A 24,858-nucleotide genomic window follows, 5' to 3' on the forward strand; every position below is an offset into this window, starting at 1 on the left:
GCGTGTGTGCGTGTCTGCGTGTGTGTGTGTGTGTCTGCGTGTGTGTGTGTGCGTGTCTGCGTGTCTGCGTGTGTGCGTGTCTGCGTGTGTGTGTGTATGTGGCTCACTTTTCAGGCATCTTCTCCTCTGGGACTCCGGCCAGGTAGTAGCTGCCGTCGAAGCGCGGCAGGGGCGTGGTGAAGACGTAGTTAAACAGGGTTTGGCGGTTGTTCCTCACCACAACACGCGTGGTCGTATCATAGAGGAGGATGATCTCCAACTACACAGGAACACAAACACTACACTTTACAACTTGCACATACAGTTGAAGTCAGAAGTTTATGTACACCTTAGCCAAATATATTTAAACTCAGTTTTTCACAATTCCTGACATTTAATCCTAGTAAAAATTCCCTCTCTTAGGTCAGTTAGGATCACCACTTTATTTTAAGAATGTGAAATGTCAGAATAATAGTAGAGAGTGATTTATTTCAGCTTTTATTTCTTTCATCACATTCCCAGTGGGTCAGAAGTTTACATACACTCAATTAGTATTTGGTAGCATTGCCTTTAAATTGTTTAACTTGGGTCAAACGTTTCGGGTAGCCTTCCACAAGCTTCCCACAATAAGTTGGGTGAATTTTGGCCCATTCTTCCTGACAGAGCTGGTGTAACTGAGTCAGGTTTGTAGCCTCCTTGCTCGCACACACTTTTCCAGTTCTGCCCACACATTTTCTATAGTCATTGTCCATTTGGAAGACCCATTTGCAACCAAGCTTTAACTTCCTGACTGATGTCTTGAGATGTTGCTTCAATATATCCACATAATTTTCCTTCCTCATGATGCCATCTATTTTGTGAAGTGCACCAGTCCCTCCTGCAGCAAAGCACCCTCACAGCATGATGCTGCCACCCCCGTGCTTCACGGTTGGGATGGTGTTCTTCTGCACTTTTCACACCAAAGTACATTCATCTCTAGGAGACAGAACGCGTCTCCTTCTTGCGCGGTATGACGGCTGCGTGGTCCCATGGTGTTTATACTTGCGTACTATTGTTTGTACAGATGAACGTGGTACCTTCAGGTGTTTGGAAATTGCTCCCAAGGATGAACCAGACTTGTGGAGGTCTACCATTTTTTTTTATGAGGTCTTGGCTTATTTATTTTGATTTTCCCATGATGTCAAGCAAAGAGGCACTGAGTTTGAAGGCAGGCCTTGAAATACATTCACAGGTACACCTCCAATTGACTCAAATGATGTCAATTAGCCTATCAGAAGCTTCTAAAGCCATGACATCATTTTCTGGAACTTTCCAAGCTGTTTAAAGGCACAGTCAACTTAGTGTATGTAAACCTCTGACCCACTGGAATTGTGATACAGTGAATTATAAGTGAAATAATCTGTCTGTAAACAATTGTTGGAAAAATTACTTGTGTCATGCACAAAGTAGATGTCCTAACCGACTTGCCAAAATTATAGTTTGTTAACAAGAAATGTGTGGAGTGGTTGAAAAACAAGATTTAATGACTCCAACCTAAGTGTATATAAACTTTCGACTTCAACTGTAAATGTTCCTGCAGTCGAATGACCAATGCGCCCTCTAGTGGCCTCATGGGTGGACTGTTATTCATATTTTTCATAGTTTCATAGTTAATAAACCGTTTTTTTTTTTTTTATGCCCAAGGTCCGGTGTTTCCATGTCAAACGGTTTTGTTATATTTCAGTCTTCTGTGATGTATATAAAGTGTAAACAGGTGTCTTCTTTGTCTAAAGCCCATAACCACGTGTGTGAGGTGTATACTTTTTGTTTCAAAGTAGATTTGTTTAAGACTACCAAGAAACACTCTGTGTGACCCTGATTTAGCCCACTGCAGTAAAAAAGGTTTTAACCTTCCAGGAGAAAATATCTTGAGGTTAAGAAACTATTTTCCAAAACTGCAAACCTCCTCATCACACCAACACAATACCTACTTACTACTTGTTGCCCAAAGACAATGAATGAATAGTGCATGTATTATACTGCATGTCCAAGAGCAACTCTATTTATATGTTTGCACTAGCTTTAATGTCGGTGTACTTACATTTACGTCATTTACGTCATTTAGCAGACGCTCTTACTTACAGCCTTTAACACTAGCTACAGTATGATGTACTGTATAAACTTAAAGCAACAGCTGAACGTTTCTTACAGATTTGGGGTCAGCGTCGCTGATCTTGAGGTAAGGTGAGTCTGGGTCTTTAGGCTCCAGCTCCTGTAGAGAACCAGTGACGTCATAGAAGACCCTGAGACGTCCCTGACGCACCGCCAAGCACAGGAACTTCTCCTGATGGGGTCACATACACAGACAGGTTCAAACAGGAACCAACAGGGCGTCAATACACAGACAGGTTCAAACAGGAACCAACAGGGTCACATACACAGACAGGTTCAAACAGGAACCAACAGGGCGTCAATACACAGACAGGTTCAAACAGGAACCAACAGGGTGTCAATACACAGACAGGTTCAAACAGGAACCAACAGGGTGTCAATACACAGACAGGTTCAAACAGGAACCAACAGGGCTTCAATACACAGACAGGTTCAAACAGGAACCAACAGGGCGTCAATACACAGACAGGTTCAAACAGGAACCAACAGGGTGTCAATACACAGACAGGTTCAAACAGGAACCAACAGGGTGTCAATACACAGACAGGTTCAAACAGGAACCAACAGGGCTTCAATACACAGACAGGTTCAAACAGGAACCAACAGGGCATCAATACACAGACAGGTTCAAACAGGAACCAACAGGGCGTCAATACACAGACAGGTTCAAACAGGAACCAACAGGGTGTCAATACACAGACAGGTTCAAACAGGAACCAACAGGGCATCAATACACAGACAGGTTCAAACAGGAACCAACAGGGTCACATACACAGACAGGTTCAAACAGGAACCAACAGGGCGTCAATACACAGACAGGTTCAAACAGGAACCAACAGGGTGTCAATACACAGACAGGTTCAAACAGGAACCAACAGGGTGTCAATACGCAGACAGGTTCAAACAGGAACCAACAGGGCTTCAATACACAGACAGGTTCAAACAGGAACCAACAGGGCGTCAATACACAGACAGGTTCAAACAGGAACCAACAGGGTGTCAATACACAGACAGGTTCAAACAGGAACCAACAGGGCATCAATACACAGACAGGTTAAAACAGAAACCAACAGGGCTTCAATACACAGACAGGTTAAAACAGAAACCAACAGGGCTTCAATACACAGACAGGTTCAAACAGGAACCAACAGGGCATCAATAATGTTGGCTACATCCTGACTCTCTACCTTTCCCCTGAAGTGTGCACAAGCACACTGTATTGTCTGGATTTAACTATGACAATGGTTACACCATTCCAATGTTTTAAATCCATGATGGAAAGTGTCTAAGTGAATCAGGACTCAAAACATTGTTTTTATAAGAGCGTTAACAGTCATTAGATAGATTATAGTATGATACTACGGGACACAGCAGTTATTTTATATACAGCAGTACTGTGTGTCTAAGACAGTTTTCCCCTCGGGGACATTAACGTTCATCCTTTCCTATCCTATCCGGTGCTAAACACTGTGAACATTTATATATTTTCATGCCAGTGTAGTGTTGAGATTTAAACACCAGCAGCAGTAGCATGACCTCTGACCTGGCTGTGGAGTATGAGCAGGATGCCGTTGTGACTCATCAGTTTAACTTCCTGTTCAAAGCGCTGCATCTTCCCAGTGTCCTCCTTGAAGGTGACCTCGGCGTAACCCGTCCCGTCAAAGTAGGCCGCGTCGTTCACCCACTGCTGGGTCAACACCGGCTTCGCTCTGACAAACAAAGAAACACACGTCACTAACATGGCAAACAACATCACAATATATCATAGACAATGTTGTACATTTGGTTTTGCTAACTGAGTGAACTAGGCCCTACACTCTTAGAAAAAAAATGTGCTATCTAGAACTTAAAAGGGTTCTTCGGCTGTCCCCGTAGGAGAACCCTTTGAATAACTGCTTTTGGTTCCATGTAGAACCCTTTCCACAGAGGGTTCTAAATGGAACCCAAAAGGGTTCTACCTGGAACCCAAAATGGTTCTACCTGGAACCAAAAAAGGGTTCTCCTATGGGGACAGCTGAAGAACCCTTTTGGAAACCTTTTTTTCTAAGAGTGTAGAACGCAAAATATAAGATCAGCTTTTTGTAGGGGATGGAAACTATAACTATAGCTCCCAGATGCAGAAGTCCACAGTGGTTAGAGGCTGTTGGTAGTATTCAGCGCTCTAGCCATAGAGATAGGATGTAGTGGTCTGCTAGTGGTCTCACCTTCCACATGGTTTCTCCTCGGTGGTGTTGAGTTGGAAGATGTTCTCGAAGTTATAGAGACTGAGCACCTCCTCATTCAGGGTCTCCAGCTCAAAACAGCCCTTGAAGTTGGGCAGCTGGAGCTGGAGAGGGGGCTGAGAGAAGAACAGAGAGAGAGAGAGAAGTTAGAGAGAGATATGGGTTACTGAGGGGACTGAGAGAAGGTAGAGAGAGATATGGGTTACTGAGGGGGCTGAGAGAAGGTAGAGAGAGATATGGGTTACTGAGGGGGCTGAGAGAAGGTAGAGAGAGATATGGGTTACTGAGGGGGGCTGAGAGAAGGTAGAGAGATATATGGGTTACTGAGGGGGCTGAGAGAAGCTAGAGAGAGATATGGGTTACTGAGGGGACTGAGAGAAGGTAGAGAGAGATATGGGTTACTGAGGGGGCTGAGAGAGAAGCTAGAGAGAGATATGGGTTACTGAGGGGGCTGAGAGAAGGTAGAGAGAGATATGGGTTACTGAGGGGGCTGAGAGAAGGTAGAGAGAGATATGGGTTACTGAGGGGGCTGAGAGAAGGTAGAGAGAAATATGGGTTACTGAGGGGGCTGAGAGAAGGTAGAGAGAGATATGGGTTACTGAGGGGGCTGAGAGAAGGTAGAGAGAGATATGGGTTACTGAGGGGGCTGAGAGAAGGTAGAGAGAGATATGGGTTACTGAGGGGGCTGAGAGAAGGTAGAGAGAGATATGGGTTACTGAGGGGGCTGAGAGAAGCTAGAGAGAGATATGGGTTACTGAGGGGGCTGAGAGAAGGTAGAGAGAGATATGGGTTACTGAGGGGGCTGAGAGAAGGTAGAGAGAGATATGGGTTACTGAGGGGGCTGAGAGAAGGTAGAGAGAGAGATATGGGTTACTGAGGGGGCTGAGAGAAGGTAGAGAGAGATATGGGTTACTGAGGGGGCTGAGAGAAGGTAGAGAGAGATATGGGTTACTGAGGGGGCTGAGAGAAGCTAGAGAGATATTTGGGTTACTGAGGGGACTGAGAGAAGGTAGAGAGATATGGGTTACTGAGGGGGCTGAGAGAAGGTAGAGAGAGATATGGGTTACTGAGGGGACTGAGAGAAGGTAGGGAGAGATATGGGTTACTGAGGGGGCTGAGAGAAGCTAGAGAGAGATATGGGTTACTGAGGGGGCTGAGAGAAGGTAGAGAGAGATATGGGTTACTGAGGGGGCTGAGAGAAGGTAGAGAGATATATGGGTTACTGAGGGGACTGAGAGAAGGTAGAGAGAGATATGGGTTACTGAGGGGGCTGAGAGAAGGTAGAGAGAGATATGGGTTACTGAGGGGGCTGAGAGAAGGTAGAGAGAGATATGGGTTACTGAGGGGGCTGAGAGAAGGTAGAGAGAGATATGGGTTACTGAGGGGGCTGAGAGAAGGTAGAGAGAGATATGGGTTACTGAGGGGGCTGAGAGAAGGTAGAGAGAGATATGGGTTACTGAGGGGGTTGAGAGAGGAAACATATCTATAAGTTACTAACATTAGAGATATATGGGAGAAAACCACAGCTAGGCCTCCCCAATCACACACAGCTGCTTCTCACCGTGAAGGTGTCGGGGTACCCTCCCACGTAGAACACAGTGTCTTCAGTCTGGAGGTTGAGCAGTCCGCTGTCCCCTCCTGCCTCCACCACAGCCTTGGTCACCCTGGGTTCACTGATCTCTAAAGACATGGCCATCTCACCGTACTGAAGGATCCTAGAGATAGAGAGATAGAGAGAGAGAGAGATGGCAGGTTAACATGGTGATGGTGGTGGTGGTGGTGATAATGGCAGGTGGCGTAGCTGAGATTATTTGAAATGACACTCTCCTGATGATATAGCCTGCCTGAGACTTGTAAGGCCAATTGTCGCCCTTGGACTATGAGGAAATTGGGTTCCCGAGTGAGAACAAATCCAGCCAATGACAGTGGCAGTTGTTACCTTTCCAGGACCACGTTGTTGAAGTCACCATCTGTTTGGACGTCCTCCTGCATCTCCACCTCAGCCGTGTCTCCACCCACGTTGAACAGCCAGTGCAGTCTCCGCCCCTCCAGCATCATGCCCAGGAACTCCTTACTGGACTACAGACAGGAAACAAGAAATCGCATTATATCATTACTGGACTACAGACAGGAAACAGGAAACGCATTATCATTACTGGACTACAGACAGGAAACAGGAAACGCATTATCATTACTGGACTACAGACATGAAACAAGAAACGCATTATCATTACTGGACTACAGACAGGAAACAAGAAACGCATTATCATTACTGGACTACAGACAGGAAACATGAAACGCATTATCATTACTGGACTACAGACAGGAAACAGGAAATGCATTATCATTACTGGACTACAGACATGAAACAAGAAACGCATTATCATTACTGGACTACAGGCAGGAAACAAGAAACGCATTATCATTACTGGACTACAGACAGGAAACAGGAAACGCATTATCATTACTGGACTACAGACAGGAAACAAGAAATGCATTATCATTACTGGACTACAGACAGGAAACAGGAAACGCATTATCATAGAGCCCCACAGTGGAGGTGTCATAATACCCATAAAACCTAGTGGTCAAACAGGGAAATGGTTCCAATCGTTTTTTCCACCATTCATTTTTCCCATAGGGGATTTTAGAAAAACTTAAAATAAGGTCTGTGTTTCGTGAAGGCTTACCCTGGTGTGACATTTTATAACCGTGTAAATCTCTCTCGGACAAGGTGACTTTTATCAATATATTCAGCTCTATTTACTTTCAGATTCAAAAATGCTAATTAGCATCAAAGTGGTCCTCTGTAGCTCAGCTGGTAGAGCACGGTGCTTGTAATGCCAGGGTAGTGGGTTCGATCCCCGGGACCACCCATACACAAAAATGTATGCACACATGACTGTAAGTCGCTTTGGATAAAAGCGTCTGCTAAATGGCATATTATTATTATAGACATCATGCAAAACTACAAATCCCTGCAAGCTCTTTTATGTCATCTCTAGCTGACACCTTTGCTAACAGGTATTGTACCAATTTAAAACTTGCACAAGACAGTTCACAGAATTGTCCATTTAAAGAAATGTAGCTAATTTATTCATTACTAAATTTAGCTAACATTAGATAGTTAATCCAGAGATTCTTACCTTTGCCTCGATTCAGCAGTCTAGTCCACATCATCATGGCATTTGTAGTTCTTTATGATAACCACATTAGCAGCTAATTAGCATTTCATTTTTGGGGGGTAAATACAGGCAAATATATGGCTAAAAGTCACCTTGTCCTAGAGAGATTTATGCGGCTATCAAAACGTCACGCCAGGGTAAGCTTGCACGAAACACAGCCCTTATATTTAGTGTTTCTAAAATCCCCAAAGAAAAAAATGAATGGTGGAAAAGACGATTCGAACCATTTCCCTGTTTGACCGCTAGGCTTTATGGGTATTATGACTCAAACTGTGGTATTACTGGACTATAGAATTCCATATTTGATGGTCATTCTTCTCAAACAGTTTTCTAGAAAAAGACTACATTAAAAACTAGACTAGTAATGATGAACACTGTCTAATGATAAACACTGTCTAATGATAAACACTGTCTTAGGGAGCCTTTCATGAATACGTCATTATATAGCCTTATAAATGTTTATAAATGCTTAAAAAATACTTACATTAATTATTCTCTGTCCCACAGTATGCGTGGAAGATAACGTGTTGTATTTATTATTTTATTTTGTATTTTCTTATGATATGAAAAAACGGAATGAACAGAGTTTGAAAAATAATAATAAAAATACTTACGTTCTTGTTTCCGAGGTAGAAGACAAACTGTTTGTCTGGTTGGGCCTGTCTGCGGGCGCGTGAGGCCTCGGGCAGGGCGATGTAGAACTTGAGGGAGTTGTAGGCTGCCAGGTCTGCCAGGTTACTGGGCGTACGCACCTGCACACCCGATGTCCCGTTGAACTTGACAGGTACGCTCACCTGAGAGGGAGAAGAAGATATGGAAATAAACTGGTTAGTGGTCCAACCAGACCTACTGTCTAATAGTATCTAGTGGTCCAACCAGACCTACTGTCTAATGGTATCTAGTGGTCCAACCAGACCTACTGTCTAATAGTATCTAGTGGTCCAACCAGACCTACTGTCTAATGGTGTCTAGTGGTCCAACCAGACCTACTGTCTAATGGTATCTAGTGGTCCAACCAGACCTACTGTCTAATAGTATCTAGTGGTCCAACCAGACCTACTGTCTAATAGTATCTAGTGGTCCAACCAGACCTACTGTCTAATAGTATCTAGTGGTCCAACCAGACCTACTGTCTAATAGTATCTAGTGGTCCAACCAGACCTACTGTCTAATGGTGTCTAGTGGTCCAACCAGACCTACTGTCTAATAGTATCTAGTGGTCCAACCAGACCTACTGTCTAATGGTATCTAGTGGTCCAACCAGACCTACTGTCTAATAGTATCTAGTGGTCCAACCAGACCTACTGTCTAATGGTGTCTAGTGGTCCAACCAGACCTACTGTCTAATAGTATCTAGTGGTCCAACCAGACCTACTGTCTAATGGTGTCTAGTGGTCCAACCAGACCTACTGTCTAATAGTATCTAGTGGTCCAACCAGACCTACTGTCTAATAGTATCTAGTGGTCCAACCAGACCTACTGTCTAATGGTGTCTAGTGGTCCAACCAGACCTACTGTCTAATAGTATCTAGTGGTCCAACCAGACCTACTGTCTAATAGTATCTAGTGGTCCAACCAGACCTACTGTCTAATAGTATCTAGTGGTCCAACCAGACCTACTGTCTAATAGTATCTAGTGGTCCAACCAGACCTACTGTCTAGTGGTCCAACCAGACCTACTGTCTAATGGTATCTAGTGGTCCAACCAGACCTACTGTCTAATGGTATCTAGTGGTCCAACCAGACTAGTGGTTGAAGACCTACCAGACTTGTTGGCCTCCAGGAAGGCCTTGTTGATGGAAATCAACTGGTGAGCTCGTCATCGATACCAATGTATGTTGACGTAGTCATAGTAGTTAAATGTTCTCATATCATAGTTTTGACCAACATTCATACTTTATTCATACAATAACTACATTTAACACTTTTATCTGAAACGACTTATAGGTAGCACGTGTATTCATATTGAGGGTCTGGGTTATGTTTGTCCCGTGTGAGCCACCGTACTTTGCTGGCGGCCTTGCGGGCCTCTGCGATGAGCTGTCTGATCCTGAGGATGTTCTCTGAGATGTTGGGCATCTGGGCTGAGTGGTTCTGCAGCTTGTCCAGCTTCTTCATCAGTATTGGGATGGCCTCGCCCAACATACCCACTGGAGGGACACACAGACAGAAATGTTCTGTCAGTCTACCCATTTAAGCAGACTTGAGCAAATGTTTCGTCTCTTGCATGATCAGAGAAGCAAAGCTTTTCTACCTCGAACAATTGCCTAGTAAACTTTATATTAAATCCAGGACAATACCATTTAGTCTACCAATTCAAACAGACCTTAACAAATCTCTACACACCACTTTATGAAAATCAATCCTAATCAGCTATAATAGCAATATTATAAGGTGAAACTATCAAGGACCTACCAGACCTACTGTCTAATGGTATCTAGTGGTCCAACCAGACCTACTGTCTAATAGTATCTAGTGGTCCAACCAGACCTACTGTCTAATGGTATCTAGTGGTCCAACCAGACCTACTGTCTAATAGTATCTAGTGGTCCAACCAGACCTACTGTCTAATGGTATCTAGTGGTCCAACCAGACCTACTGTCTAATGGTATCTAGTGGTCCAACCAGACCTACTGTCTAATGGTATCTAGTGGTCCAACCAGACCTACTGTCTAATAGTATCTAGTGGTCCAACCAGACCTACTGTCTAATAGTATCTAGTGGTCCAACCAGACCTACTGTCTAATAGTATCTAGTGGTCCAACCAGACCTACTGTCTAATGGTATCTAGTGGTCCAACCAGACCTACTGTCTAATAGTATCTAGTGGTCCAACCAGACCTACTGTCTAATGGTATCTAGTGGTCCAACCAGACCTACTGTCTAATAGTATCTAGTGGTCCAACCAGACCTACTGTCTAATGGTATCTAGTGGTCCAACCAGACCTACTGTCTAATAGTATCTAGTGGTCCAACCAGACCTACTGTCTAATAGTATCTAGTGGTCCAACCAGACCTACTGTCTAATAGTATCTAGTGGTCCAACCAGACCTACTGTCTAATGGTATCTAGTGGTCCAACCAGACCTACTGTCTAATAGTATCTAGTGGTCCAACCAGACCTACTGTCTAATAGTATCTAGTGGTCCAACCAGACCTACTGTCTAATGGTATCTAGTGGTCCAACCAGACCTACTGTCTAATGGTATCTAGTGGTCCAACCAGACCTACTGTCTAATAGTATCTAGTGGTCCAACCAGACCTACTGTCTAATAGTATCTAGTGGTCCAACCAGACCTACTGTCTAATGGTATCTAGTGGTCCAACCAGACCTACTGTCTAATGGTATCTAGTGGTCCAACCAGACCTACTGTCTAGTGGTCCAACCAGACCTACTGTCTAATAGTATCTAGTGGTCCAACCAGACCTACTGTCTAATGGTATCTAGTGGTCCAACCAGACCTACTGTCTAGTGGTCCAACCAGACCTACTGTCTAGTGGTATCTAGTGGTCCAACCAGACCTACTGTCTAATGGTATCTAGTGGTCCAACCAGACCTACTGTCTAATGGTATCTAGTGGTCCAACCAGACCTACTGTCTAATAGTATCTAGTGGTCCAACCAGACCTACTGTCTAATGGTATCTAGTGGTCCAACCAGACCTACTGTCTAATAGTATCTAGTGGTCCAACCAGACCTACTGTCTAATAGTATCTAGTGGTCCAACCAGACCTACTGTCTAATAGTATCTAGTGGTCCAACCAGACCTACTGTCTAATAGTATCTAGTGGTCCAACCAGACCTACTGTCTAATGGTATCTAGTGGTCCAACCAGACCTACTGTCTAATAGTATCTAGTGGTCCAACCAGACCTACTGTCTAATGGTATCTAGTGGTCCAACCAGACCTACTGTCTAGTGGTCCAACCAGACCTACTGTCTAATAGTATCTAGTGGTCCAACCAGACCTACTGTCTAATGGTATCTAGTGGTCCAACCAGACCTACTGTCTAATAGTATCTAGTGGTCCAACCAGACCTACTGTCTAATGGTATCTAGTGGTCCAACCAGACCTACTGTCTAGTGGTCCAACCAGACCTACTGTCTAATAGTATCTAGTGGTCCAACCAGACCTACTGTCTAATGGTATCTAGTGGTCCAACCAGACCTACTGTCTAATGGTATCTAGTGGTCCAACCAGACCTACTGTCTAATGGTATCTAGTGGTCCAACCAGACCTACTGTCTAATGGTATCTAGTGGTCCAACCAGACCTACTGTCTAATGGTATCTAGTGGTCCAACCAGACCTACTGTCTAATGGTATCTAGTGGTCCAACCAGACCTACTGTCTAGTGGTCCAACCAGACCTACTGTCTAATGGTATCTAGTGGTCCAACCAGACCTACTGTCTAATGGTATCTAGTGGTCCAACCAGACCTACTGTCTAATAGTATCTAGTGGTCCAACCAGACCTACTGTCTAATGGTATCTAGTGGTCCAACCAGACCTACTGTCTAATAGTATCTAGTGGTCCAACCAGACCTACTGTCTAGTGGTCCAACCAGACCTACTTTCTAATGGTATCTAGTGGTCCAACCAGACCTACTGTCTAATAGTATCTAGTGGTCCAACCAGACCTACTGTCTAATGGTATCTAGTGGTCCAACCGGACCTACTGTCTAGTGGTCCAACCAGACCTACTGTCTAATGGTATCTAGTGGTCCAACCAGACCTACTGTCTAATAGTATCTAGTGGTCCAACCAGACCTACTGTCTAATGGTATCTAGTGGTCCAACCAGACCTACTGTCTAATAGTATCTAGTGGTCCAACCAGACCTACTGTCTAGTGGTCCAACCAGACCTACTGTCTAATAGTATCTAGTGGTCCAACCAGACCTACTGTCTAATGGTATCTAGTGGTCCAACCAGACCTACTGTCTAATGGTATCTAGTGGTCCAACCAGACCTACTGTCTAATAGTATCTAGTGGTCCAACCAGACCTACTGTCTAGTGGTCCAACCAGACCTACTGTCTAATAGTATCTAGTGGTCCAACCAGACCTACTGTCTAATGGTATCTAGTGGTCCAACCAGACCTACTGTCTAATGGTATCTAGTGGTCCAACCAGACCTACTGTCTAATGGTATCTAGTGGTCCAACCAGACCTACCGTCTAGTGGTCCAACCAGACCTACTGTCTAATGGTATCTAGTGGTCCAACCAGACCTACTGTCTAGTGGTCCAACCAGACCTACTGTCTAATGGTATCTAGTGGTCCAACCAGACCTACTGTCTAATAGTATCTAGTGGTCCAACCAGACCTACTGTCTAATGGTATCTAGTGGTCCAACCAGACCTACTGTCTAATAGTATCTAGTGGTCCAACCAGACCTACTGTCTAATAGTATCTAGTGGTCCAACCAGACCTACTGTCTAATGGTATCTAGTGGTCCAACCAGACCTACTGTCTAATAGTATCTAGTGGTCCAACCAGACCTACTGTCTAATAGTATCTAGTGGTCCAACCAGACCTACTGTCTAATAGTATCTAGTGGTCCAACCAGACCTACTGTCTAATAGTATCTAGTGGTCCAACCAGACCTACTGTCTAATAGTATCTAGTGGTCCAACCAGACCTACTGTCTAATGGTATCTAGTGGTCCAACCAGACCTACTGTCTAATGGTATCTAGTGGTCCAACCAGACCTACTGTCTAATGGTATCTAGTGGTCCAACCAGACCTACTGTCTAATGGTATCTAGTGGTCCAACCAGACCTACTGTCTAATGGTATCTAGTGGTCCAACCAGACCTACTGTCTAATGGTATCTAGTGGTCCAACCAGACCTACTGTCTAATGGTATCTAGTGGTCCAACCAGACCTACTGTCTAATGGTATCTAGTGGTCCAACCAGACCTACTGTCTAATGGTATCTAGTGGTCCAGCCAGACCTACTGTCTAATGGTATCTAGTGGTCCAACCAGACCTACTGTCTAATAGTATCTAGTGGTCCAACCAGACCTACTGTCTAATAGTATCTAGTGGTCCAACCAGACCTACTGTCTAATAGTATCTAGTGGTCCAACCAGACCTACTGTCTAATGGTATCTAGTGGTCCAACCAGACGTACTGTCTAATAGTATCTAGTGGTCCAACCAGACCTACTGTCTAATGGTATCTAGTGGTCCAACCAGACCTACTGTCTAATAGTATCTAGTGGTCCAACCAGACCTACTGTCTAATGGTATCTAGTGGTCCAACCACACCTACTGTCTAATAGTATCTAGTGGTCCAACCACACCTACTGTCTAATAGTATCAAGTGGTCCAACCAGACCTACTGTCTAATGGTATCTAGTGGTCCAACCACACCTACTGTCTAATAGTATCTAGTGGTCCAACCAGACCTACTGTCTAATGGTCCAACCAGACCTACTGTCTAATGGTCCAACCAGACCTACTGTCTAATAGTATCTAGTGGTCCAACCAGACCTACTGTCTAATAGTATCTAGTGGTCCAACCAGACCTACTGTCTAATAGTATCTAGTGGTCCAACCAGACCTACTGTCTAATAGTATCTAGTGGTCCAACCAGACCTACTGTCTAATGGTATCTAGTGGTCCAACCACACCTACTGTCTAATAGTATCTAGTGGTCCAACCAGACCTACTGTCTAATGGTCCAACCAGACCTACTGTCTAATGGTCCAACCAGACCTACTGTCTAATAGTATCTAGTGGTCCAACCAGACCTACTGTCTAATAGTATCTAGTGGTCCAACCAGACCTACTGTCTAGTGGTATCTAGTGGTCCAACCAGACCTACTGTCTAATAGTATCTAGTGGTCCAACCAGACCTACTGTCTAATGGTATCTAGTGGTCCAACCAGACCTACTGTCTAATAGTATCTAGTGGTCCAACCAGACCTACTGTCTAGTGGTCCAACCAGACCTACTGTCTAATAGTATCTAGTGGTCCAACCAGACCTACTGTCTAATAGTATCTAGTGGTCCAACCAGACCTACTGTCTAATGGTATCTAGTGGTCCAACCAGACCTACTGTCTAATAGTATCTAGTGGTCCAACCAGACCTACTGTCTAATAGTATCTAGTGGTCCAACCAGACCTACTGTCTAATGGTATCTAGTGGTCCAACCAGACCTACTGTCTAATAGTATCTAGTGGTCCAACCAGACCTACTGTCTAATAGTATCTAGTGGTCCAACCAGACCTACTGTCTAATAGTATCTAGTGGTCCAACCAGACCTACTGTCTAATAGTATCTAGTGGTCCAACCAGACCTACTGTCTAATAGTATCTAGTGGTCCAACCAGACCTACTGTCTAGTGGTCCAACCAGACCTACTGTCTAATAGTATCTAGTGGTCCAACCAGACCTACTGTCTAATAGTATCTAGTGGTCCAACCACACCTACTGTCTAATAGTATCTAGTGGTCCTACCAGACTAGTGGTTGAAGACCTACCAGACTTGTTGGCCTCCAGGAAGGCCTTGTTGATGTCATCATTGGTGGTGTCAGCGTCTCCATACTGCTGCTGCCATTGGTCCAGCTGCTCTTTGATAGGGGCCAGGACGTCCTCTACCTGCACCGCTGTGCTGTTGGCCTGCTCTGCTGCAGCCTTCGCCTCCTCTATAACCTCGGCGGTCTCCTCTGGAGGACAGTATGTACAGATATGGGTTGGAGGGACAGGGTTGGAGGGACAGGGTAGGAGGGACAGGGTAGGAGGGACAGGGTTGGAGGGACAGGGTAGGAGGGACAGGGTTGGAGGGACAGGGTAGGAGGGACAGGGTAGGAGGGACAGGGTAGGAGGGACAGGGTTGGAGGGACAGGGTTGGAGGGACAGGGTTGGAGGGACAGGGTAGGAGGGACAGGGTTGGAGGGACAGGGTAGGAGGGACAGGGTTGGAGGGACAGGGTAGGAGGGACAGGGTTGGAGGGACAGGGTTGGAGGGACAGGGTTGGAGGGACAGGGTAGGAGGGACAGGGTTGGAGGGACAGGGTTGGAGGGACAGGGTTGGAGGGACAGGGTAGGAGGGACAGGGTTGGAGGGACAGGGTAGGAGGGACAGGGTTGGAGGGACAGGGTAGGAGGGACAGGGTTGGAGGGACAGGGTAGGAGGGACAGGGTTGGAGGGACAGGGTTGGAGGGACAGGGTAGGAGGGACAGGGTTGGAGGGACAGGGTTGGAGGGACAGGGTTGGAGGGACAGGGTAGGAGGGACAGGGTAGGAGGGACAGGGTTGGAGGGACAGGGTAGGAGGGACAGGGTTGGAGGGACAGGGTAGGAGGGACAGGGTTGGAGGGACAGGGTAGGAGGGACAGGGTTGGAGGGACAGGGTTGGAGGGACAGGGTAGGAGGGACAGGGTAGGAGGGACAGGGTAGGAGGGACAGGGTAGGAGGGACAGGGTAGGAGGGACAGGGTAGGAGGGACAGGGTTGGAGGGACAGGGTAGGAGGGACAGGGTAGGAGGGACAGGGTTGGAGGGACAGGGTAGGAGGGACAGGGTAGGAGGGACAGGGTTGGAGGGACAGGGTAGGAGGGACAGGGTAGGAGGGACAGGGTTGGAGGGACAGGGTTGGAGGGACAGGGTTGGAGGGACAGGGTAGGAGGGACAGGGTAGGAGGGACAGGGTAGGAGGGACAGGGTAGGAGGGACAGGGTTGGAGGGACAGGGTAGGAGGGACAGGGTAGGAGGGACAGAGTAGGAGGGACAGGGTTGGAGGGACAGGGTAGGAGGGACAGGGTTGGAGGGACAGGGTAGGAGGGACAGGGTAGGAGGGACAGGGTAGGAGGGACAGAGTAGGAGGGACAGGGTAGGTCAGTATTGGAGTGGAGTGTAAGCAACATGTGTTTGTTTGTACTTGTATACGTTGAGGACCTGATCGTATTTACGATGATGGTCTGTACGTGTGTGTGTGTGTGTGTGTGTGTGTACGTGTGTGTGTGTGTGTACGTGTGTATGTGTGTGTGTGTGTACGTGTGTGTGTGTGTGTGTGTGTGTGTGTGTGTACGTGTGTGTGTGTGTGTGTGTGTGTGTGTGTGTGTGTGTGTGTGTGTGTGTGTGTGTGTGTGCGTGCGTGCGTGCGTGCGTGCGTGCGTGCGTGCGTGCGTGCGTGTGTGTGTGTCTGTCTGACCTTACCTCTGCTGAAGTTGAGGTTACTCTGCACCATCTCAAGGTCTTTCAGTAGAGTCTTCTGTTTATGCTTGGCCTCATCCAGACGAGCCCTGGCATCCCGGAGCTGGGGCTTCAGATCTAACAGGAGAAAGGCAACAATAAGTTATGAAATAAAATAACGTTTTCTTGCTGTTAAAGAAAATCAGCACAAAAAAATAAAACATCAAGCGACAAGCATTTACCACTAGGGTTGTAACCTTAATTCCCAGTTTTTACCAGAAGTCCTAGTTTCCTCCCTGTTTAATCCCTCCTGATTTCAATTTGGGGAAAGTTTCCAGAATGTTCTAACCCTATTCATCTGAGGTGGGAGGAAACAATAGTTGTGCCATTATTACCAGTATTACCATGATTACCGTGATTACCATAATTACCGTGATTACCGTGATTACCATGATTGCCATGATTACCATGATTACCATGATTACCATGATTACCATTATTACCATGATTACCATGATTGCCATGATTACCGTGATTACCGTGATTACCATGATTGCCATGATTACCATGATTACCATTATTACCATTATTGCCCGTATTACCATTATTACCATTATTACCATTATTACCATTATTACCATTATTACCATTATTACCATTATTACCATTATTACCCAGCTCCTGTTGCAGTGTATCAGCTTCCTCCACCAGTTCAGAACTGTGCTTCCTCAGACCGTCAGCTACCTGACCCAGGTCCTGACCCTTCACATTCTGCACAAATCAACAACAACACAACAAACATACTGTATGTTAGCTTCTTACAGGCCCATTATGGCATTGTTTAGGTGCCACACATATGCATTGCATATAGTGTGTAATGCTGTTTCTGTGAGTCTGAGTGTCTTTTGTGTGTGTGCTCTGTCATGGTCCTCACAATGTAGGAAATACGTGTATGTGTGTGTGCTCTGTCATGGTCCTCACAATGTAGGATATACGTGTATGTGTGTGTGCTCTGTCATGGTCCTCACAATGTAGGAAATACGTGTATGTGTGTGTGCTCTGTCATTGTCCTCACAATCTAGGAAATACGTGTATGTGTGTGTGCTCTGTCATGGTCCTCACAATGTAGGAAATACGTGTATGTGTGTGTGCTCTGTCATGGTCCTCACAATGTAGGAAATACGTGTATGTGTGTGTGCTCTGTCATGGTCCTCACAATGTAGGAAATACGTGTATGTGTGTGTGCTCTGTCATGGTCCTCACAATGTAGGAAATACGTGTATGTGTGTGTGCTCTGTCATAGTCCTCACAATGTAGGAAATACGTGTATGTGTGTGTGCTCTGTCATTGTCCTCACAATCTAGGGAAATACGTGTATGTGTGTGTGCTCTGTCATGGTCCTCACAATGTAGGAAATACGTGTATGTGTGTGTGCTCTGTCATGGTCCTCACAATGTAGGAAATACGTGTATGTGTGTGTGCTCTGTCATGGTCCTCACAATGTAGGAAATACGTGTATGTGTGTGTGCTCTGTCATGGTCCTCACAATGTAGGAAATACGTGTATGTGTGTGTGCTCTGTCATGGTCCTCACAATGTAGGAAATACGTGTATGTGTGTGTGCTCTGTCATGGTCCTCACAATGTAGGAAATACGTGTATGTGTGTGTGCTCTGTCATTGTCCTCACAATGTAGGAAATACGTGTATGTGTGTGTGCTCTGTCATGGTCCTCACAATGTAGGAAATACGTGTATGTGTGTGTGCTCTGTCATGGTCCTCACAATGTAGGAAATACGTGTATGTGTGTGTGCTCTGTCATGGTCCTCACAATGTAGGAAATACGTGTATGTGTGTGTGCTCTGTCATGGTCCTCACAATGTAGGAAATACGTGTATGTGTGTGTGCTCTGTCATGGTCCTCACAATGTAGGAAATACGTGTATGTGTGTGTGCTCTGTCATGGTCCTCACAATGTAGGAAATACGTGTATGTGTGTGTGCTCTGTCATGGTCCTCACAATGTAGGAAATACGTGTATGTGTGTGTGTGTTTCCCGTACCTCCAGTGCATCCATAGCAGCTTTGTTGGCTTGGTTGGCAGCAATCTCAGCGTCTCTGACTCCGGCGATGATGTTGGTGTAGGCCCGGGACGCGTTCACCGCTCGCTGGATGAAACCATCCTTGTTGGTGTTGGAGATCACACTGCAACCACAGAGGAGAAAACATGAAGTCGACGTCAAATCAATCAATCAACCAACCAACCAACCATCCATCCATCAACCAAAAAAAGCAACCAATCAATCAATCAATCAATCAATCAATCAATCAATCAATATCCATCCATCAACCCATCAACTCCTCACCTGGAGATGTTCATGGCCAGCTCACTGAGTAGTTCAGCATGTGTCTCTGCTGCCTCCACCAGCGGTATCTTACTGAGGGAGGGGGCAAACGTCTGCACCTTTTCTGCCAGGGGCATCCTGGCACCATCCAACTGAGCAGCCAAACGCTCATAATCCTAGAGAGAAGGGGTTTAAAGGAGACAGGAGATTCTAGATAAAATAAAATCTAATGAATAAAACTCAATATTAGGAAAGTGTTCCTAATGTTTGGTATACTCGGTGTACAGGGGGTACCAGTACTGAGTCTATGTACAGGGGTACCAGTACTGAGTCTATGTACAGGGGTACCAGTACTGAGTCTATGTACAGGGGTACCAGTACTGAGTCTATATGCAGGGGTACCAGTACTGAGTCTATGTGCAGGGGTACCAGTACTGAGTCTATGTGCAGGGGTACCAGTACTGAGTCTATGTACAGGGGTACCAGTACTGAGTCTATGTACAGGGGTACCAGTACTGAGTCTATGTACAGGGGTACCAGTACTGAGTCTATGTACAGGGGTACCAGTACTGAGTCTATGTACAGGGGTACCAGTACTGAGTCTATGTACAGGGGCACCAGTACTGAGTCTATGTACAGGGGCACCAGTACTGAGTCTATGTACAGGGGTACCAGTACTGAGTCTATGTACAGGGGTACCAGTACTGAGTCTATGTACAGGGGTACCAGTACTGAGTCTATGTACAGGGGTACCAGTACTGAGTCTATGTACAGGGGTACCAGTACTGAGTCTATGTACAGGGGTACCAGTACTGAGTCTATATACAGGGGTACCAGTACTGAGTCTATGTGCAGGGGTACCAGTACTGAGTCTATGTGCAGGGGTACCAGTACTGAGTCTATGTACAGGGGTACCAGTACTGAGTCTATGTACAGGGGTACCAGTACTGAGTCTATGTACAGGGGTACCAGTACTGAGTCTATGTACAGGGGTACCAGTACTGAGTCTATGTACAGGGGTACCAGTACTGAGTCTATGTACAGGGGCACCAGTACTGAGTCTATGTACAGGGGCACCAGTACTGAGTCTATGTACAGGGGTACCAGTACTGAGTCTATGTACAGGGGTACCAGTACTGAGTCTATGTACAGGGGTACCAGTACTGAGTATATGTGCAAGGGTACCAGTACTGAGTCTATGTACAGGGGTACGAGGTAATTGAGGTAGATATGTACAGTGGGGGAAAAAAGTATTTAGTCAGCCACCAATTGTGCAAGTTCTCCCACTTAAAAAGATGAGAGAGGCCTGTAATTTTCATCATAGGTACACGTCAAATATGACAGACAAATTGAGAGAAAAAAATCCAGAAAATCACATTGTAGGATTTTTAATGAATTTATTTGCAAATTATGGTGGAAAATAAGTATTTGGTCACCTACAAACAAGCAAGATTTCTGGCTCTCACAGACCTGTAACTTCTTCTTTAAGAGGCTCCTCTGTCCTCCACTCGTTACCTGTATTAATGGCACCTGTTTGAACTTGTTATCAGTATAAAAGACACCTGTCCACAACCTCAAACCGTCACACTCCAAACTCCACTATGGCCAAGACCAAAGAGCTGTCAAAGGACACCAGAAACAAAATTGTAGACCTGCACCAGGCTGGGAAGACTGAATCTGCAATATGTAAGCAGCTTGGTTTGAAGAAATCAACTGTGGGAGCAATTATTAGGAAATGGAAGACATACAAGACCACTGATAATCTCCCTCGATCTGGGGCTCCACGCAAGATCTCACCCCGTGGGGTCAAAATAATCACAAGAACGGTGAGCAAAAATCCCAGAACCACACGGGGGGACCTAGTGAATGACCTGCAGAGAGCTGGGACCAAAGTAACAGAGCCTACCATCAGTAACACACTACGCCGCCAGGGACTCAAATCCTGCAGTGCCAGATGTGTCCCCCTGCTTAAGCCAGTACATGTCCAGGCCCGTCTGAAGTTTGCTAGAGTGCATTTGGATGATCCAGAAGAGGATTGGGAGAATGTCATATGGTCAGATGAAACCAAAATATAACTTTTTGGTAAAAACTCAACTCGTCGTGTTTGGAGGACAAAGAATGCTGAGTTGCATCCAAAGAACACCATACCTACTGTGAAGCATGGGGGTGGAAACACCAGGACGACTGATCCGTGTAAAGGAAAGAATGAATGGGGCCATGTATCGTGAGATTTTGAGTGAAAACCTCATTCCATCAGCAAGGGCATTGAAGATGAAACGTGGCTGGGTCTTTCAGCATGACAATGATCCCAAACACACCACCCGGGCAACGAAGGAGTGGCTTCGTAAGAAGCATTTCAAGGTCCTGGAGTGGCCTAGCCAGTCTCCAGATCTCAACCCCATAGAAAATCTTTGGAGGGAGTTGAAAGTCTGTGTTGCCCACCGACAGCCCCAAAACATCATTGCTCTAGAGGAGATCTGCATGGAGGAATGGGCCAAAATACCAGCAACAGTGTGTGAAAACCTTGTGAAGACTTACAGAAAACGTTTGACCTGTGTCATTGCCTACAAAGGGTATATAACAAAGTATTGAGAAACTTTTGTTATTGACCAAATACTTATTTTCCACCATAATTTGCAAATAAATTCATAAAAAATCCTACAATGTGATTTTCTGGATTTTTTTTCCTCATTTTGTCTGTCATAGTTGATGTGTACCTATGATGAAAATTACAGGCCTCTCTCATCTTTTTAAGTGGGAGAACTTGCACAATTGGTGGCTGACTAAATACTTTTTCCCCCCACTGTACATATAACTAGGGATAAAGTGACTAGACAACAGGATAGATAATAGACAGTAGCAGCAGTATACTGTAGGTAGGGGTAAAGTGACTAGACAACAGGATAGATAATAGACAGTAGCAGCAGTGTACGTGATGAGTCAAGAGAGTTAGTGTAAAAAGGGGTCAATGCAGATAGTCTGGGTAGCTATTGGTTAACTATTTAACTAACTATTTAACTAACTATTTGGGGATAGAAGCTGTTCAGGGTCCTGTTGGTTCCAGATTTGCTGCATCAGTACAGCTTGCCGTGCGGTAGCAGAAAGAACAGTCCATGTCTTGGGTGGCTGGAGTCTTTTTAGATAAAGGTTTTATTGTACAATGGGAATGTTTGAGTTCTAATCAGACTGCTTGAGATCTGCTTGGAGATTTTCAGGGACTGCCTCACTTTGTTTATGAAAAAATAAAAAATAAAATAATGTATGAACTCACTAACTGTAAGTCGCTCTGGATAAGAGCGTCTGCTAAATGACTAAAATGTAAATGTAATGTAAAATGTTTAGATCGTTTCTGACATTAGGGATTTTCTGTCTTTAACTGTGTTTTAATCACTTTTTCCACGGCCCTAGTGTTTAGACTAATACGGTCTTGATGAGGGTGATATGTGAGGGGACTACTGTATATATATTTTTAAAACTCTGTAAGGGATGAGGCTCACCTCCTTGGAGTCGTGCAGCATAGACAGCATGTCGTTGACGGTCGCTACATCATCCTCTGCCATCTGCAGGAGATCCTCCACCACCTTGTGCTTCCCATTCAACTCATCCACCTTTTGCTGAGGACAGAAACACTATGATGAGTTCAAACATTGCAGGTCAAAAAGAGTTGAATATGTAAAAAAAGGATGTCTGTGTCTGATTGTGGATAAACTCTCATACTGCTTTCCTGTGTGTGTGTGTGTGTGTGTGTGTGTGTGTGTGTGTGTGTGTGTGTGTGTGTGTGTGTGTGTGTGTGTGTGTGTGTGTGTGTGTGTGTGTGTGTGTGTGTGTGTTACCTGGCCCTCCTCCATCCTCTTCTCATTAACAGCGTTGGTATCGGAGGCGAGGGCGGTGTTGTTAACCGCCTGGTTCAGAGCGTCCCTCAGGTCCATCAGTTGGTCATGGAACTTCCCCAGACGCTCCCTGATGTCCGTCACCAAGCCCTCGTTCTCCTCCACACGACTCACCAGCTGGTCTTTCACCTTCTCCAGCACTAGGGAGAAAAGAAACACACCTTAAGTATAATGACCAGAAGGTTGTGAATACAACGCAGTACAGTAATACAACGCAGTACAGTAAGACGAGTCAGACGTACACATGGACCACAGCTCCTCCAGGTGTGGCTCAGTGAAATAGTACTTCCTGGTTATGGGCTAGGTTGACGATAACCAAGGATACAAACAGGATTCTAATATCCCACAACTTTTTGCATAAATGATTTCTGAACAAAGGGACCAGCGATGCTAGTTGGCAATGGCGCTAGTCCCACGAAGCTGTTTATTTTTCAAAAAGCTTCCTCGTGGAATTATTAGGTTGTCCTAACCTTGGTTAACTTCAACCTAGGTTCTGGGTAGGTACAGTCAATATGACCAGCTGCCCATCAGAGGAAGTTTGACTTGAATGGGGACTTCCACTCCAGTAATGTTATTTCTGTAGTTGAACTCACGTTTCTCAGCCTCGGACAGCTCTCTGCTGTCTTCTTCAGACCAACTCTTGAACCTCATCTCTCCATCCCTCCCTCTCTCTCTCCATATCCCTCCCTCTCTCTCTCTCCACCGAACCCTGTCTCTCTCTCTCCCTCCCTCCCCATCCCTCCCTCCCTCCCTCCCTCCCTCCCTCCCTCCCTCCCTCCCTCCCTCCCTCCCTCCCTCTCTCTCTCTCTCCATCCCTCCCTCTCTCTCTCTCTCCACCGAACCCTGTCTCTCTCTCTCCCTCCCTCCCCTCCCTCCCTCCCTCCCTCCCTCCCTCCCTCCCTCCCTCCCTCCCTCCCTCCCTCCCTCCCTCCCTCCCTCCCTCCCGCCCTCCCTCCCTCCCTCCCTCCCTCTCTCCCTCCCTCCCTCCCTCCCTCTCCATCCCCCTCCCTCTCTTCCCCCCTCCCTCCCTCCCTCCCTCTCTCTCCCTCCCTCTCCTTCGCCTCTCTCTCTCTCCATCCCCTCCCTCCCTCCCTCTCTCCATCCCCCTCTCTCCCTCCCTCTCTCTCCCTCCCTCCCTCCCTCTCTCTCTCCATCCCCCTCCCTCCCTCCCTCCCTCCATCCCCCTCCCTCCCTCCCTCTCTCTCCCTCCCTCCCTCCCTCCCTTCCCCCTCCCTCCCTCCCTCCCTCTCTCTCCCTCCCTCTCCTTCGCCCTCCCTCTCTCCATCCCCCTCCCTCCCTCTCTCTCTCCATCCCCCCTCCCTCCCTCCCTCCCTCCCTCCCTCCCTCTCTCTCCCTCCCTCCCTCCCTCCCACCCTCCCTCTCTCTCTCTCTGGCTCCAGGTGCTACTCACATTTCTCAGCCTCGGACAGCTCTCTGTCTGCTATCTTCTTCTGTCTGACACAGCTCTTAAATCTCATCTCTCTCAGCATGACCTCCACCTGCTTCATCTTCTCAGACAGGTCCTCCTCCACCTCCGTCTCATTCAGACCCGTACGGTTATTCTGCAGCATGAAGTCTGGATAGGCAGAGAGAGAGAAAACACTTGTTATATGCACTGTAAAAACCCCAACTAAATGTACTTTATACACTATATATATAGTGCCTTAGGAAAGTATTCAGACCCCTTGACTTTTCCCAAATTTTGTTACGTTGTGGCTGTTTTGTAATTGTTTAAATGAAAGACTCTAGTTTTAAGCCAAACCTCTGTTTCATTGGATGATAGGGAGGAGGGGGTGGATGAGTGATGCTTTCCTCTTGTTTTGGGTTTTAGGCTGAGAATATTAGGCTTTATACCTAACTATATTGTCTGGGTTTTTGGAACAGGAGGCTACATGACGGCATACAGTGCTTTCGGAAAGTATTCAGACCCCTTGACGTTTCCCACATTTTGTTACGTTACA

General features: G+C 46.0%; 1 protein-coding gene across 2 annotated transcripts in view; it reads right to left on the bottom strand.

Moving 5' to 3' along the window:
* lama5 (laminin, alpha 5) overlaps positions 1-24,858 on the bottom strand; it is a 194,445-nt gene that overhangs the window by 20,761 nt on the left and 148,826 nt on the right. The window contains exons 52-67 of one of the 2 annotated variants that reach the window (XM_045209507.1): positions 24,309-24,473; positions 22,841-23,037; positions 22,505-22,621; positions 19,029-19,183; positions 18,726-18,867; positions 17,343-17,439; positions 16,693-16,806; positions 15,021-15,206; positions 9,545-9,687; positions 8,152-8,331; positions 6,292-6,431; positions 5,914-6,067; positions 4,335-4,468; positions 3,674-3,839; positions 2,168-2,302; positions 108-259 (exon numbers count right to left, since the gene is read on the bottom strand). In XM_045209507.1, coding sequence (XP_045065442.1) covers positions 108-259; positions 2,168-2,302; positions 3,674-3,839; positions 4,335-4,468; positions 5,914-6,067; positions 6,292-6,431; positions 8,152-8,331; positions 9,545-9,687; positions 15,021-15,206; positions 16,693-16,806; positions 17,343-17,439; positions 18,726-18,867; positions 19,029-19,183; positions 22,505-22,621; positions 22,841-23,037; positions 24,309-24,473 — 2,377 coding nt within the window. Of the gene's footprint in view, positions 1-107; positions 260-2,167; positions 2,303-3,673; positions 3,840-4,334; positions 4,469-5,913; positions 6,068-6,291; positions 6,432-8,151; positions 8,332-9,544; positions 9,688-15,020; positions 15,207-16,692; positions 16,807-17,333; positions 17,440-18,725; positions 18,868-19,028; positions 19,184-22,504; positions 22,622-22,840; positions 23,038-24,308; positions 24,474-24,858 lie in introns of both variants that reach the window. The other variant, XM_045209506.1, reaches the window with a different exon arrangement.

Source organism: Coregonus clupeaformis, chromosome 30 (genome assembly GCF_020615455.1).
Source record: "Coregonus clupeaformis isolate EN_2021a chromosome 30, ASM2061545v1, whole genome shotgun sequence".
NCBI classification, from domain to species: Eukaryota; Metazoa; Chordata; class Actinopteri; order Salmoniformes; family Salmonidae; genus Coregonus; species Coregonus clupeaformis.